Here is an 18,434-nt window from a genome sequence, read left to right as displayed (position 1 = left end):
AATAAATCTATTCCCCAAACTGAGCTGCACTGTAGCGCTCACTGTTAGGGGGTACATACAAGCAGCACCACTATTGTTTGTAGGTCTGTGGTTTTACCCACTCAGTGTACTCCCTAAATCCAGTGATTACTGTAATCTTTTCCATCATTTAATACTGCTCCTTGAGCAGAGGTGTCACATCACCAGATACCACTGATTGGGTAATGCTGTTGCAATGATATTCCAGCTGGTATCCTAGTGCCAGAAGTATCTCATTTTCCAGGAATGAAAGCAAAACACGGCAGCCTCCACTAGGTCTGGGGTTTTTGGGGGAAAATTGCAGGATCATGCGTAACTTGGCTGAAAACACTAAGCCTCGTTGCTTAAACATTTCATTGGCTGACTTGGTTTAACAAGCATGCAGCCTAGACTGAACAGTGTGTAGATTTCCGTGCAGGTTGACTTAACACTACCTTACTAATCATGTGGTTAACCAGACTGAATTAATCACTCTCCCTAACCAAGGTTTATTTACCAGTCTTTCAGACTAGTGGGTGAAATATCTCTTTTCTGATAGGCTCAGCCTCCAGAAGAGAAAACAACAACACTCACGCTTATTACAATACTTACTATCAATCATTATTATTAATATAGCACTTTACGTGTATGCACCACTTACAGGGGCTGGAATGCACAAATCAAAACTGTTTCATAGATCTTGCAATCTGAGGGCCACATTTTGCAGTCTTTATTCTGGCAATATTTCCATTGACTTAAATGGAAGTGTTGCCTGAATAAGAACTGTACAATTTGCTCCTCAGATTGTGGGGTTGTTAAGGCAGCTATTTGCACTAACACATGGTACAAATAACGAACAGTTTAGGAAGGCCACCATTGTGAGAGATGCTTTGTCCAAATGGGTTGAAAAGTATTAGCCTTACAGTTTGTTGGAGGAAACACTACACCAGTGGTAGGCCTCAAGTTAACCTTTTGGGAAACATGAGAGAGAGTCAAATCCAGTCCAGTTCCACTACTGGAAAATAACACGGTGCTTTGATGTATTGCACAGTGGGTTGCCCAGATGTAGGGTGTAAAAACCCTGTCATCACAATGATGAACATAATGAACCAGGCCCAGCCCCTGATGCTTCCCTGCTGGTGCTCAACACAGATTTTTTTTGCAGGAAGATTTGAAAAGCAGACCCTGCTGGGCTGCTAGCTTTACCCTTGGAGTGCTGAAATGTTATTGGCCTCTGTAAATGTCAGGACCGTGAAACACCAAAACCAGGCACAACCTACTGTAGATCAGAGCTGCTCTTATTTGCATATGTACTCAGTCTGTATTTACATAAAATAACAATTAACTCTTCAGAAAAACAGCAAGATGTTTGTCTATTTTTTCATGTTCCAGGAGCAGTCTTGTTACTTGCAGGATGACATTTAAATGAGGTTTTATTTTATAAGACAGTGGCTGATTTAGTCAATTCTCAATCCTTCTCCTAAAGCTAGAGATGAAAATTTAGGCTTTTCATATGAAGGCAAGGGAGAAGTGAAGAGTCATTCATCCACTCACTCTCAGCATCAGCAATTATGTCATTCTCTGTAAAGCTGTGTCATGAAAGTTTCTTCAAAAGCCTAGAATTAGTGTTGTTTGTTTGTTTATTTTGGAGTCACAGAAAGGGCAGCATAAAATAGCTACAGGGCAATTCCTGATCAGTGAAATGGAAGTCTCGTAGGCACTTCATTCAATACAATGTGGCTCAAGAGGATATCCTGTCAACCAATGATAACAAGGGAAATAAAGTCACTTCCTCACCAGCTGTTTGATTCAGGTAGAAAAAGGAAGTCTTTACTTCCTCATGTTTGCTCTGCCCACAACCCCCTTACTAATAAATGCAGAGTGTGGCACTTAAGCTGGTTTTTCCCTTTATATTTTCAATGAAGAAAACTCACATTGTTAATGCATCACTGGGCTCAGCATACGGGAAATACTTACTTCTACACAGCCTAAAAAAGGTGAGCCCAGCCTGAACTGTACAAGAGAGGCAGATTATGTAGCAATTATACTGAGCCTTTATAAATTTGTAGTGATATTACCCTTCAGTAATGATTGGGTGGCTAACTAGAGATGGCTGGTTATTGGGGAGGTGGGGGGGGGGGGTAGATCCTCGCTCCGGTGTATAGTGGAGCAGAACATCATGGCCAAGATTTCCATGCAGCTTGGGCAGTTTGGTAGTGATGTATACACAGCTCCATAGATCCAGCAGCCAGTCCTTTTCCTATTGTAGAAGAGAATGTAGCAGGTACATGAGGATTCCATCCCTCCCTCACCACCCCCTTCCCTTACGGAAAAGTCCAACATAATTTAAACAGATTAAAGTAAAAGGGTGGGTTTTGTCATAATACGAGTGTAGTCGGGTTCTATAGAAATTATTTTCAAAAACATATAGCGTTTCATAGAGAAGGAAATTTTTTCTGTAGGGTTTTTGAACTGTCCTAGAGAATTCTATACTGGGGCATAACTTTCTGTGAAGTTCTATTGAAAATGAAAACCTACAAGAGTTACCATTCTCTCAAATGCTACAAGCCTTTTCAGTCAGCATAGCAGCTTTGTAGACAGGGTGCAAAGCATTTTAACCTAGGAGAATACTTCTCAGAGGATTTCAAACAGTTTGTGTCAAGTCATGCGTGGGGGTTTTTTATACAGACACTCACTTTATTCAGATCAATTTAGATTACAAAAGTCCAATTACAAGTACTAATGTACATGTACATATACATAGAAAGAGACCTAACTTATGGAACATTCTGTATACAGTTTACAGTTCTCTTGGCATTAAAAGCAATTTTCACTAGGAACAGGGGGCAGGCCCCCCTCTTCTGTTGTTTTAATACATAAAATGGGCATGTGTTTATTTAAAACAGGTTTGAAACTTAAACAAATAGTGACAGGCTGTTCAAACAGGCTTCGGAAATAAGCCTAATCAGGATGTTTGAGAAGGCAAAAGCGCAATAAAAAGTCACCCATAAAGTAGCTACTTGTAATATATAGTACAGAAACCAGAAGGTTGGGTTCATCTTGTTGTTATAATCGTCTCAATAACAAAAACTATTTCATGCTGAACGTTTTGTGCTGACATTCCTTTTCTTGAGCCATTAGTCAGGGCTTTTGCATTGTGTTAGCGCATCCCTCTCATCTACTTCTATGCCAGGCACCAAGAGCTCTCTCTATTGGGTTCCTAACAATAGTTTTTGTAATAAATTGGGCTGAGCATCCTCTAAACCTGGGGAATGGGGGTGGGTTGATACAGGATATGTTTCTGCACCCATTGGTGTAATGGAAGTAGGATCAAGACTGTAGAAAGAGCACCACTGAAGTTTAACATTAAAAACTTTTGTGTGACTTGCATTTTCTCAATACTTTTTTTTTCCCCAAATTTCCTCTATTCTTTCCTATAGTTTTATTATTGTATGTTGAACTTTGTCCTTGGCGAATTTTTATAAGGCTTGATCTTGAACTGCCGACATGGACAAAATTCCCATTGAAATCAGTGAGAGTCTACAATGGGGATTGCAGGATTCAGCCCAGTCTGTGTTGTCTCATAGCCATAAGGAGGTGGAGTAAAAGGTGCTTTTTGAAAAACAGCACAGCAAATGTGTTTTACAACCCAACATAATACAACAAAACATTAAGAACGGCATTATTAACCTTGTGTTTCTGAAGTTAGGTACTCAAATAAAAGTGGCCTGATTTTCTCAGTCCTCAGAGCTTCTATGGAAGCATAATTGAAAATCAGACTTTTATTTAGGTGCCCATATATGGATTTAAGTGTCTAACTGTAGAAACACAAGTTTGAAAATATTGGCCTAAAGGAACAAAATGTCAAAAAACTATATGAAGAGAGATGTATTTTCTGCACACAGTCATCCTGTGGGTATATTGCCTGAGTTAGGGACCATGGGGGTTAGGTCCCTAACTCAGGCAATACACCCACTGAAATCAACAGGAGTTTTGCCTCAGTATGGGGTGCTGGATTTGGTCCAGTATCACTTATTATAAAAAGAGAAATTGTGGAAGTAGACATGATTTCTCCATTTAAGTACATCTCCCTCAGAGCCAAACTTCTAGTGAACAGGATTTGAATAGCAAAACGTAAAAAACATACACGCCCTCTTGTGGCAAAAACTAACCTTTCCATTCTGACCTACAATAGCTAGTGATATCAGATGAGAAAGGACAGCATAAAGTACTATAATATATCCATATCTTATGGAAAACACACAGCATGGTTGAAAGGTTTATTGTTATTTCATGTTATTTACACTGTGGCTTTTTCCCGTCTGTTGCTGTAATTCATTCATTACTCGTGTATTTTAGGAGGCTATTTGCCTTGTATAAAATGTAACATTATAGATTCCCGGAGACATTTTACAGGAAGTGCAACTGAAAAAAAAGAATGTTTATTTGCTACAACAAATTGAAACCCTGACACCAAAACCTTTAAAAACAATGGTAGGAGCTAGCACTATATATATAATATTTGGGTAGCAGAGCATAGGAATTACAACAGGAAACTGGGAACCACAACTATATTCCAAACTCTATCACCAATTTAATTTGAGACATTTTGAAAGTCCTTTAACCTCTCTCTTCATTTAACTACCCTCAGGGTTAGAAGAAGGCTTACTTAATATTTGTAAAGAGCTCTGAGCTCCTTGGAAGAAAGACACTATGTAAGTGCAAAGCATTATTAGTATGATTACTAATCCTTTCAACAGCACAAATGTTATTGTATTCATAAGTCACGCACAACTTCAGAAAGTCTTCATCTTTTCCCCCAGTATCTAGATGTTTTTGACACCTTTCATTAAAAAGGTTAGTTTTTTTGTCTGTAAAACAGTTTTCTATGTACTTGAGAGACTACACATATATAAGAAAATGTAAAGCTCATCCTGGTCACTAAATAAAAGCCATCAAAAGCCATCTTTTCATTAAAAAGAAACCTGTCTGCCTAAAGTTAGGGTCCTACGTCCACATTTAGGAAACTAAACAAAAGTGGCCTCATTTTCAGAAGTTCTGAGCACCCACAAATACCAGTGACATCAACAGGAGCTCAAGGTGCTCAGACTTGCTTTATTATTAATTATTATTTGCATTATAGTAGCACCAGGAGCACATTGTGTTAGGTTCTGTACAAAAAGATGATTCCTGACCTAAAGAACTTAAAATTTTAGTAGTAGTTTGTATGCTAAAATGGTTCCGGAGTTACCTGCATGTATGAACGAGCTCACTCTTGTGCTTTTCTTAGTTTCTCTGAATAATTTGTGTTCATTATTATTATTAATGGAGCTTTAATGAACACATGTCTTTTGTTCTTCTCTGCATATCATATTGCTATGGAATCTCATATTCCTATTTCCCTTCCTCCCAACCCAGGATGCCTTTGTGGAATTATACGGCAGGAACATGAGGCCTGTGTTTGATTTCTCCTGGATCTCTTTGAAGACTATCCTAAGTCTGGCTCTGGTGGGAGCATGCATCACCCTGGGCGCTTATCTGGGACATAAGTGAAGTCAGCCATCTAACCATGGATTACAAACGTCTTATGAAACAATACAATAATATGGTTTTTCCAGTAGCACAATGATATTAGTTTTATGAGCAGAAGTTCCTGGCTAAATATAAATCAGCTATTACTGCCAAAGGGAGGTATCATTTATTTTTTACATTGCAGGAAACAGTTATTTATTAAAGATATTTACATTTAACTTGCTATTTTCAGAAGCTCCACAAACAATTTATATCCGAGTATAACATAATATTGTTATGAATTGTAATGAGCCCCAAACACCTTAAGCTTTTTTTTTTTTTAAATAAATTAATGCAGCTGGATGGATTAAATATACTGACAAAGACCTACCTGCTTTCTCTTCAGAGAGCAGTTACTTGGGCTGCTTCAGACTGTGTAATTGTGTTGATTTTACTACAATTTCTCACAGATCCAAGGAGATGGGATCCTAAAAAAATCAGAGGGAGTGAAGTTAGAATTATTTCCAGCTGGCAAGTGCTGACATTAGTGTACAATTCAATATGGTACATACGTGGTGTCAGAATAGCAACTTCTCGGACAGCTATCTATAGGAGTCTTCTGGCAGGACAACAGTTTGAAATACGATTGCATATATTTTATGAAAGTATTTTTAAGCTACCAAATTGTGCCAATACATCATAATCATAACAGTATCATCTGATACCTTAAAAGGATGATATGTCAATTCAGATACTCTTTATGAGCGCATGAAATGAAATCCTTTGGACATGCAAGAAATTACTGTTTCAATGATTTCCTCAGCAGTAAAATGTCTTTTACAGCTACACACACAGAAACCGTGAGACCGTAAGTGCCTGCCTCTGCAGAGCACAGCTGGAGTCTGGAGTCCTGACTTGTGTCCCATTTTAGTGGGCTCGTATCGGCAACTGATCCTGTTTACTTACTGAGCTCCTCTAGGGTTTTGAAACCAATTAAGTTTGGTCTCTAAATCCCTGAAAGAAAAAAAGGTTTAAATTTATTTGGCAAGAAACAGACCTCATCTGAGTTCCAGATTAGCTCGAACTATACTTGTTTATCAAACTGGACACCAAAATGACGTACATTTTCATAACAAAGAAGTCAGATGACCTGTATTCTTTCCCCCATCTCACCCCTCCCCCGCCAAAGTATTTCATGCTAATTATTTCTTAAGACTTTCTGCAGAAATAAAGAAGATGAAGAAATTGTTCTAATCCTCTAGTTGGACAGAGACTCACTGACATCCGGATTCCTTAGGTGCCTATTGTCATTTCAGGGGAGAATAAGGAGGAGGAGGAAAGGATGGACTGAGTCGGCTTCCTGAACAATAAATGCAACTTCAATAAGATTAATTCAGAATACTTAATATACAGCTTTATAACAACTGCATAAATCCTGAACCATATATCTTAGACATGTCAACATACTTTAAGGTGGGCTTTAACAACCTTTTGGCTTCTATGAATTCCACCTTAAAAACCTCTAAGTCAAGTGTTTTTATTTTTTTACTATGAAACTGTCAAAATATGAACTTTGTGGCTAAATGTACATCCAGGGACAAGTCAGAAAGCTCTGGATAAAAAGACAGGAACAACATTCAAGTACGTTCAGAGTGAAAACAATACAATGAAAAACTATGCAGAGTCAACCTTGTGATTTCAATAATATAACGTTGTGGCATTATATGCAATATCTGCAGTAATTTAGGAATGTAATATGTTCATTGTTAAGGCTGTAATTGATGTGATTTCTTCAAAGCTGCTTTTTTTAGATTTGTGCATCTCAGCATTTTTATTGCTATTTAGTCATGGCACCTACACTTTCTGTGGGCAAAGATGGAGTAAGCGTTGCATTTCAAATTTGAAATTATTTTAATTTTACAGAAACATTTAATGGAACTAATGTTTCTAAAGCAAATGTGATCTGTTTTTAAACTCTGAGTAAAAACACCTGAAATGTCAAAACTGTATGCATTTGTGCAAGGCACTTATGAAAAATATTTAAAAATAATAGGGAACCACATATTAGGAATTGAATGTGGTCTTAGTTTTTGAACCTAGCAGGTTTAATTTACGGAAAGCTGGGTACAAAGCTGAACTAGAATTGGCACTGTACTACTGTTTCAATCCACATTCCACAATCTAGTCTTCATTTCAGTTTGTGCCCATTAACCCCCCATTAAAAATAATGATTTGACCTTGAACTTTTTCATCGTTGAATTGTTTATTGATGGTTTACATTATCAAAAAATATAAAAAGAGTAACTATAAATTCCTGTGCTGCTATATTACCAGATAATTTGGATAGAGTTTATTCTGAACTATCCTCCAGTGGCAAGATTTTTCAAAGCTGCTTTAGAAGTAATATGAATTAGTCACATTACAGAGATGATTATGTAGATGCTGCCAGTTTGTGTTCTGTTGTATCTACTCACTGGGATTCCCAGCATATTAGTTAATAAGTTAAAAAAGTCAAGGCAACTGTTAATGGTTATTTTATTAAACAGATAATGGAGCTTTCCCATTCTGACTGCAGAATTGTACAATATTGTGGTTGCGTTAGCTGTAAGTTGATGATGCATTTATTATTAATCACCATACTAGAAACATTGAATGTATATAAAAGCTTGAACTTGTTTAAAAAAAACCTCCCCCTCGACCCTCTTGCTTTCCCAGTGATTCCTGTCACTTCCATTTTCTTTGTTACCATGTGAAACAAAACTTTCCCTACAATATGCAAGGCCTTACTGTCATGCTCCAAAACTACATTTCAATTAAAAATCACTTCTCACCCTGGATCAGTCCTGGTGGCAATCTGTAAAAAGAAGCTAAACATATAAATAGTTGCACTTCTAAAGTTACTTGGCTGTGGAGAACCAAGGGACAACACAGGAAGAGGTGTTAAGAAGTGTAGAGAGGAGATAGATCACTGATATATCTCCATGACTGAGGATAAAAGTGTCTGAGAAATTTGGCCACCGTTCATCTAGGTGAAAAGAAAAAGAATGATAGGCAATGAAGATAAACAGAGCAAAAGGTTACAAATCCCCCCCCCACACACACACACACACAAGTACTTAAGTAAAGCCTTGTTCATTCTAGCAGCAATCATCTACAAACCAGATCAGATATTTGATGTTACTGTACCACATTTTTTTTTGTCCTTTAATTTTTTTGGGCTTTGTTTTTCAATAAAATAATAAAGAAAAAGGTCTTGTTTTTTTAAACGAAAACTTCATAAGATCATCTGAGATTTGATATAGTTCCACAATGTAGCAATAAGCCCCTTTGTTTTCAGTTTTAACTGATTTTTACCTAAAATTTTCTGGGTTTTACAAAAAGTATTTTTCATTTTTTCACCCTACTTTTGTATCATTCAAATAGATAAAAAAAAACTTGTTTTATTAGGAAAATACAATACATTGTATAAGATATATATGTGTGTACATGCAAAGCTGCCTGTTGATGTAAGGCTATGTATTAGTCTAGACGGCACACATGTAAGCTCTGAAGTGCGTGTGTATCTAAACATACTGATGAATCTCACCCACCAGGTACACATTTCAAGCTGTTAGCAGATAACAGTTTAAATATTTGACACACTAAAATGGGAAGAAAAAGAAAATCTGTCTCAAAATATGTTTCAGAATACAAGGAAATGTTCAAAAGTTTTAAAAAAACAAAAACAGGAGAAAAGGCTGAAGTTATGTGTATGCGCTGCAAATGGTGTGGCCCAATTATTAAATGTTTATAGGCTAAGTCTACAACAGTAAACTGTTTATTCAAGTGAAAAGTTTTATTTGGGGATTAGAGAGATACTGTTTTCTTAAAGTCAGAGGTAGCATTGTGTTTTGAGTTCTGTTTTAGTTCAGCAACCCACATTGATGAACAGAATTCAAAGCGTTAATCTACTGAATACTTTTTCCCCTTGCCCATCTTTCCATCCACCAAAATAAACCCCAATATTTACCCAGAAAAATTAATAATAGTTTTTTGCACTGAGTTTCCCACCTGTTTTTGTAGTTGTGTTTATGAACACTGATAAGTTCCCGGGGGAAATTAAATAAAATAAAAACTGAAAACAAGGGTCTGTATGTATAGGGTAAATAAGAGTTCTAAACCAAGGGGAAAGAGCTTAAAACTAAGCATGGAGAAATTAGACGAGACAGAGGATAGTTCTTGGTAGTTCAGACATTGGATCAGACAATGGAATAACATGTCTGTTGTGGTAATTGAAGCTACAGAGAGAAGTGGGCTAGTGAGAGCTGAAAGGTGAGTGGGGTTTGTACACACAGTCTTGTATGATATAGAAGCTTGGCCACGATGGCCCAAGAAGTAAATTTCAATCATAACTATCTACATGTTTGTGCATCAACCCCTAATTACAATTAATATAATATTTTCCTAGTGTCCTGTTGTGAGCTGTGAAATCATGGGTCTTCTTTAAAAAAGCACACAGCTATAGACTGGAATACTTCCTTTGGAAACAGACTTTTGCGTGTGAAGGTCAATATGGGATGCTATAAGGTGCAGGTTATGAGACCCAAACTTCTTGTCCTTGCATACACAAACCTTCCATTCACCTCAGTGGAAATACTGCATGGTGATGTGGTTGGCCATGTATCTGCACTAATTTCATACCCTAAAAATCTTTTTAAGTGTTGATGAAAAGTGTGATGAAGTTGTATGTGCAAAGAACCTGGATTTCTAATTTTTTTTAAAAAACAAGATAGCATATAGATTCATTCACATTATTTGTTAATTACTCCTAATACCATGTATGATAAGTTAAACTTCTTTGGATTCACTCTTTTGGAGTGTAAATATCCTCTGAAACCAGAAAATTCAGTTTTATTTTGCATTCCTATTTATCGTTAAAACAAAACTAAGCAACAGGAAGGCAAGGGAATCAGTTTAATCTAAACTGGTTTTTAAAATGTGCTCCTGTGCTAAAAGTTAATGCAGCTTCATCCTGGATTGAAATCCTTACAACCAAGTTATAAAGCATTAAGAACTCCATCACATATAAAAAATCATGTATATTTTTATTTAAAGAGCATTTTTTCTTTTGAATATTTGACTTTTAAATATCACCAGCATCATTGTATATAAGCAGATATCCTTTATCCATTATCTTGGATGATGTATGTAAGGTAAAGTAGTCTGCCAGTTTATTACTGTTTAATATGATTACATTGTTCTTTGTGTTTAAACTGTTATATGTTGCCATTAAACTTTCTATGTCTGTCTAGTTAATATTGTGAAGAAATAATAAAGTACACTGTGAGTTACTTGTTATGAATTTGAATTGTTAGTAAGATTTTACTTTTCCCTCTGTTAGCAAACATCTTATGAGTGTGATCCTGTAAATACTAGAGTGTAGAGTTTGCTACTTAATAGTTCTGCTGACACACTAGGCTGCATATAAAACCATCATCCTGCAATGAGCTCTGTGGAAGCATTTCCAATTCACGTGATTTTAATTGCAAATCTCTTAACATTTGATTTTCCTAAAGTCCTAGATACTGGAGTCATGTGAATTGGGTTTCTAGCCTTCATGGTTGCAGAGAGAAGCTTGAAAGGTTCAAAGCCAGAAGGCAAATAAACAGAACTTCAAATGTATGTTTTTAAAAATCTTGTGATTTTTCAAGCCAATGTCATGATTTTTTGGGGATCCAACTTCTGTTTTTTAAACATCTGGGATTGACAGTACTGAGGTGGACTCCTGCACTCACACCAAGTGCCTTGTTAAATCAGATGTCTGCCTACACAGAGATTATTGCAGAATTGCGGTCTAAGTGCTTGCAGGACTGAACCTTCGGTAAGATTATTCAAACAGTAAGGCCAAGTAGTCTGAGCTTTAATTTTATCATACCTAGGCCTTGTGGAATTATGGGCTTGGGTCCCAGCAAGCAAGTCAATTCAGGTTTCATCCTTCCAAAGTAGATAAATCAAGTACCAAGCAGCTAGGGAATCTTCCAGAGGAGACCTAGAAAACAGCCATGTCAAAAAGGGGCCATATAAGCGAAGATCCACCTATTAAGCCAGAGGAGTCTCTTAGTGTTGTCAATAGCAGAATCCTACTTTTGGGCATATAACGCAACAAGACCTGCTCCTAGAAAAAGAATGCAATGTAAGAATTTTCTAAAAAGTGTGTTGGCACCTCAAACAATGGCATTTAACTTCTATTCAGACACTTTATATTTTTCACCCAAATTCATTCTTCTTTGGAGACCAAACCTGAGTCACTGCTGCTCAGGTACCACGGTGATAAGGCACCATACAGAGAACCAGAATTGAACAGAATTCATCAAAAGAGAAGGACGTTTGGTCAAGGTCATATTTTAGAGAGTCTGGATTTTCTCACAAGGGCCCCAAACATCAAGCTGTAACATCCAATGTTTGATGGGCCACCATTATATGAAATATAGGAGGCAGGTGCACCTCAGATTTTGGAAATCCTAGGCCATGACTGCATTTTGGCTCTACCATTTATCTAGCTGTCTGATGTGACTAACTGCTTCTTTGCTGAGCAACTTTTTACTCTAGTATAAAGACATTGAGAAATTATAATAGCACGATTAACCAACACTAAGAATAAGAAATATTATGTTTCTTTTATTCTTACAGGTTTTCTGCCATTATCATCAGTATTGATGGGTATTGAGATATTAAGGGCTTAGTTCAATTGGCCCTAAAAGGGGTCGGAGGCGAGTTAGGGAGGCATCTCTATTTTAGAGTGACATTTGACATGTGGAGAGGTGATCATGTAAGTTTCTCCACTAGAGAGGCAAAACATATGCAAACAATCCCAGTACGTTCCCACTCCAGACTCTCCTTTCCCTGTTGTCACTGAGTGCAAGCACTGGTTCCTTTCTGAAAGATTGAGAGATGAGCATCTGTAATGGCACGAGTGACCTGGGCAGAAGTGCAGTAAGATGATGAGGAGAACAAAATGAAGGGGAAGTAAGTCTGGCGTGAGTTAGTTAACAAATCCGTTAGTTTGTCCTGTGTCTCCCAGGCCAGCTAACAGGCTGTGCTGCCTAATTTCACCTCACAGATATGTGACCCAAGTTCTGGCCTGGAACGGATTGCTGACTATGTTACCGAGTCCTTGTATAATGTGCTTTTAGCTAGGACTGGCAGAAAACCAAGGCGCTCACTCATAAGGCTGTAAATTAACATTGCCGAGGGATATTGGCTGGACGCTCACATGGTTCAGAGTTTGTTTGCGTTCTGGAGTCTAATTTTGAATTCCCTCTACACCTAGGGATAAAGCAGGTGAGGTGTTTGGATCCTCTCCTCATTACTTTCACAACAGTTCCCTGTGCTCCCCAACCCCCTTAAATGCTCCAGGTTTTTTGCACTCATAAAAGCCACTGTTATTTCTCTAAAGTGACGTGTAAATTCTGCAACCATTTCTCCCATTTTGTAACTCAACTGCTGTTAACACAAATGCTTCTCTGACAAACAGCTCTAAGAAAAACAGTTCTTGTATTTTACACTTTAAAACACGGGTGAGCATTAGGCACAGATTCATTTTAAACAAATGTACTTTTAACTCCTTTTGACCCTTAAGTTACATCCATGTTATCCGTATAGGTTTTTTGTATCAAGCTCAAAAGCCTATCTGATCACTTAAGATATCACTACTTAAAGCGTAAAATAAAACCCAGTGTAACCTCTCTCTCTAATTTAAATCAATCTTCATTCACAGATTGGAAGTACTGATGCCAGTTAAACTGAGTCACAGGCGCCAGTTATGGGCCTGAGTGACAAGACTGGTGTCTCTATCAGGAGGAAATAAGAAAGACCGATCAAAAAGGAAATCCCTGAAACATGGAAAGGAAAGAATAACTTGTGGGGCCACCTCTGAGAATATTTGGGGTAATACCTGTGGTTCAGGAAAGTCCCATTTTTTTTCTTGAGACATATCACAAACTTGGGGCCTCTTCCCACTGAATTCTATTGCAAAACTCTCATTGACCTCAGTAGGAGCAGGGGCAGCTCCTTTATTTTCATATCCAACAATGGAAACATTTACAGTCACAAAATAGCTCTAATAGTTGTGTGTGCTTTAATAACAGCTAGGAAAACTGTAGATCTACTCAAATCTCTCCTATTTTTAGCAAAGATTGACCATGACTGGGTTTTCTAACTAGAGGAACACCGAGGCTGATCCCAGCCCCTATGACTCTCTGGTCACAATTACAGAACAGATGCCCCTTCTCACTTCTTGCCAGCTCCACCCTACCCCTGTGGCTGCCACTGGCTTCCCTACCATGCAGCAGATAATCTCCAGGGAGATTTAATGCTAAGGTGGGAGAGTTAATGCTGCAGCTGGACCACCACCAACATCCAAACTGATGTAGATTTTAGGGAAAGGGAACATGCCATGGAAGTGTGGTGTGTGTACCATAAAGTGTGTACACATTCCTTCCCTCCCCTTACTAGATATTTCTATTTCCTTGCTTAGTTCTGGGATAATATTTAACCTCACACTTTCCTAAATATTTGCAGAACTACTGTCTTTTCTATATCAATCTGTTTAAAATTTCATCACAACTAACATCACAGGAGATGTTAGTGGAAGGAAAAGATTTTGAAAATCTTTTATGCCTTTTTATTTATTCTTTTCATTGTGGCGCATTTATAAAAAAAGCGGAAGCTGAAACTTTGTCAATTGTTATTTAAAACGGTCTTGAAAGAAGAGTTAAAAGAAATTTCACTTGTTTCCTGAGGAAGCCATATAATGAACTATCTGATGTCTAGTTTTAAATCTTGCAGCTCCCTATTGTCCAAATTATAGCTGTCTTTGGTTATAACTGGCATTTTGCAGAATTCTCCGGTGCAGAAGCCTGCACAGAATGACACACATTCATGGCAGTGAGATGCATGAAAGACTTGACAACTATTGATTCATAGAAGTGCGAACATCACTTCATTAATGCATCTTGTTTTTTCTCCTTCCAAATACAAATAAACACAAAATTTACAAATATTAAAAAGCAAATGTGTTTCTGTCATGAAATCCTGCAACTGCCACCACTCACTCAAAAACTACTGAAAGAACTTACTATTTTTTCTTAATCACATCCAAAGAAAAGCAGTCCATGAGCTCAAAACCACACACGAAAAAGCTTTTCATTCCCCGAACACCATATCTGTTTGTCACATTGACCAAACGAATTAAATAGCATGAGTCATCAATGACTCTGGGACAAACACACATTCATATCACAAATCGTGTCAAAACATAATAAAAATGGACAACACAGAGTAGCAAGGATTGTCATTTTCACCATGTGCCATAGCTAAGTATGCCTGTAGAAAAAATGCTCTAGCATTAAGCGAACTCATATATAAACCAACATTTCTATAATCAAATATATTTGTGCATTTAGAAGATATGGTATGGTAGAGGTTAGATGTAAGAATTACCTTCATTGTTGAGAAGAGACCTAATAACACTTGTCTAACTTGTAATGACCTCAGACAGTCTTCTCATTTTATATACTTAGTCAGGGTCAGCTTTTCTGAAACGATCAGCATCCACCCATGAAAACAATGGGGGCTGCTGTGTGTGGCGCTCTTGAAAATTTCACCACTTCACTTAGTTGCCTAAATGGGAGCTGTGGCTGCTGAAGTCTTTTGAAAATCTGGAGACAGGCACAACTGTGCTAAGTCACAGAGACGTAAAGGTTTAATTCTTCCGCCTAGGACAATAGATCATTCAAAACTATTTTTGGATCAGACTCAGCCCTGCAGCTTGACTTTTCCAACATAAGACAACCTACCAAGTGTACACATCGTCATTAAAAAGAATCAATAATCAATCCACAACATGAGCTTTGCTATAAAAATGATTCATTATCACAATCAACAGTAGAAATCAGTTATAGTGGGTCTCAGTTTTCATAATCTAATACAACATGCAACTCCAGTATCTTCTTGTGTTCATTTGGAGGGGAGAGGGGAATTTACAGTATGACCGAGAAGGGTATGTTCACATAAGATATAGACATTAACTCTCATGCCCTCCCCTCCCCCCTACTGTCTCGTCACCCAGGGGCTCAATCCTGTGAGGTGCTGAGCTCCCACAATTTCCACAGAAGCCAGAACCTTGCAGCATCAAGCCCTTCCTGAGCTAAGAACTCAAACAAAAAAGCACAACGACCCACAGAATATAGACACTAAGCAGCATAGGTGTTAGATGGAGGAGCATCTGACATAGACCATAGGATTAATACAATTATAGGTGATTCGCTGGCAAGGGAAAGAGACCTCAGGACAGAAGGTAATGGCTCTTCCTGAAAGACAACTTCAGCTCCAAGACTCCCCATCTCCATGCAGCTTCCTTGCCCTTGTTTGGTAGAAAGATGGAACATGGCAAAGGGAAGGAAGAGAGGGAGACTTGTCCCTGAAGCAATTTGTACAGCCAATATACAGCTGTTGGCTAGAGGAAGTCTCTTGCAAAGCTCTGGAAATTCTCTGGCAAATCTTGGCATAGTTCCCAGCTATGGGAGGGGAAAAAATCTATAAAAGGTATCAAATCATTTAAAATATGGATACATCTGTATTGCAGATGGGGCTGGTGTGTGGTATCTTAGTAAATCTGAAATGAATCCATGCTAGAAGTGACACCAACCCAAATTTTAGAAAACCAAGATTTTTTGAATATTTTTATGTTACTAAGAAATTGAAACTCCAAAGCAGACTTTGAAAAGGTCAGAAACTTCAGAAATATTACATTACACTGTTGGATTAAAATATTCATTCTGACCAACAAAAAGGCTTTTACAGTCCAGTTAAATGCAAAAGCTTAATGCAATCTTAACTATGGAGTCACTATTTCACCTTCATAATCAGAAGCCCATCAGTAGGATGACCAGATAGCAAGTGTGAAAAATCGGGAGACTTTTTTTGGGGATAAGGGTTATAATTGCATATATAAGACAAAGACCTTAATATTGGGACATCTGGTCATCCTACCCATCTGTGACGATTTCCATGATTCTGGGCTTGACAGCTTTGCAGCTTATCCCCCAATGCTGAAATACAAAATATAAATCATCAGTGTGTGTGTCATGGAAGTAATTGCTTTAAAATTTTTCTTCTGTGAAAGTGCCCTGTAAACATTCTGGTTTCAAAAGAGACACAAGACCCCAGTGTAATTTGTATACTTGATAATTAGCAAGACAATCCCGAATCAAAAAAATAAAAAAGGGGGAGGTGAAAGGCGAGAAGATTTGGACATGTTTCAACTACCATCAAAGGGGCGTACGATGAGACATATAAGACAAAACAGAGCAGTTATTAACTTCAAACTAGTCTTCACTGAGGCTGTCGTTATAAACTTTAAGTACAGCTGCATTTAATGAGCTTGGGCAAAAGCAGACATCATCCAAATTGAAGAAAGTAGGAGCTTCATCCAATTAGATAACAAATTTGGCTGCCAGTCTCCAATGAATCTAAAAGCTCTTCCAACTTTTGAGACAAGAGCTAATTATAAATGTATTTGTGTGTGCATGCGCTGTTACTAAATTACTAAGAAATATTGTCTTGTCAAAAATTCATACCGCATGCATGGATTTCATTTTTACAGAAAAAATAGTTGCCAGAGTGGGGTGGGGAGATTGAAGCAATAAGGTTTGACAACAGATTGAGCAATCTCCCGCAGTTGAACTACCAATGGTTTCTCTTTTTAAGTTTCTCCAAAGATAAGTTTTTGTTGATTTTTTTAAACTGTTTTTGATGGACTTTTTGGCTGAGAGATCCAAGAAAAGATTATGGACGCAGATGACTTAATTAAATGTGACTAATGGGAAAAGAAAGAGTTCCTCTCCAAATGTCGATCCCCGACTGAATGGAATCATTTGCAGAGGAAAGAGGTGACCAGATGTCCCGATTTTATGTCAGTCCCAATTTTGGGGTCTTTTTCTTATATAGGGTCCTATTACCCCCCAACTCGTCTTGATTTTTCACATTTGCTTTCTGGTCACCCTAAGGGTTGGCCAGACATGAAAGTCATCCTCCCCACAGGAAGAATATTTTTGGGAGCACATTATTTGGTGTAAACTTCAAAAGCATAGTTATGAGCTGGGGACAAATTGGTAGCAATGGGTCACACAATTGGTATTTAAAAACTAAATTGTTTAGCACCATCCAGAGAGATGGCTTAACTATTAGAGAAACAGGGAAATTTCCTGACATCCCCACCACAACTTGCTGCTGCACATATTCACAAGTTGAAATATAACTTAACAGACTTGGCCTGCACAGCTTTCCTTGCTTCATGGCTGGTAGTTCCATTAGATAGCTCTTGGCACTGCTGCTCATCAAGCTAAAATTTATGAGAAACAAAAGATACCTTATGTAGGGAATGAAACATGACAGAGCATGTGCTTATTTTGAGACAAGTGCATGCCCTGGGTTCATAGTGAAATTAGATGATAAATTACTCCAGTGCAGGCAAAATATGATTATCAAACAGCTTCAAACCCTGGAAATGGCAATTTTGAAATAGAAGAGCTTATTAACACTGTCAGCTACTGCAGTAATTTCCTGTAGCTCAAGAGGGAAGGTCTCAGGTTGTATCCTTACTGGCAGCCTGTGGTGGATGGGCATTACATATGCATAAAGTGTAGGTTGTCTTCCCTTTCTGAAAAAGGTGGTACAGGCAGTTAAATAGCTACTAAGATAATGCAAGAAAATAAAACAAAACAAAGAGAGAGCATGAAAGCAGACAGAGATCACAAATGGAGACCAGTTGACAAGGATGAAAAAGAGTTTACCTATATAGTCACTCAAAATGAAAGAAAGGCCCCAAAATTTCAGGTATGGAGTCACAGAATCATAGTAGTGTGACTGGAAGGGACCTCAGTAGG

At 37.8% G+C, this 18,434-nt stretch overlaps 1 protein-coding gene across 1 annotated transcript in view; it reads left to right on the top strand.

Annotated features, from left to right (window-relative positions):
* Positions 1 to 5,848, top strand: part of BCL2 (BCL2 apoptosis regulator) — a 121,737-nt gene extending 115,889 nt beyond the window's left edge. Inside the window, exon 2 of the mRNA XM_032792409.2 lies at positions 5,416 to 5,848. Within this exon, the coding sequence (XP_032648300.1) occupies positions 5,416 to 5,550 (135 nt within the window). The 3' untranslated portion in view covers positions 5,551 to 5,848. The remainder of the gene's footprint in view (positions 1 to 5,415) is intronic.
* Positions 5,849 to 18,434: the final 12,586 nt, after the last annotated feature.

This window comes from Chelonoidis abingdonii, chromosome 2, assembly GCF_003597395.2.
Source record: "Chelonoidis abingdonii isolate Lonesome George chromosome 2, CheloAbing_2.0, whole genome shotgun sequence".
Classification (NCBI taxonomy): domain Eukaryota; kingdom Metazoa; phylum Chordata; order Testudines; family Testudinidae; genus Chelonoidis; species Chelonoidis abingdonii.
Note: the sequence above shows the minus strand (reverse complement) of the source record. Positions and strands in the feature narration are given on the sequence as shown.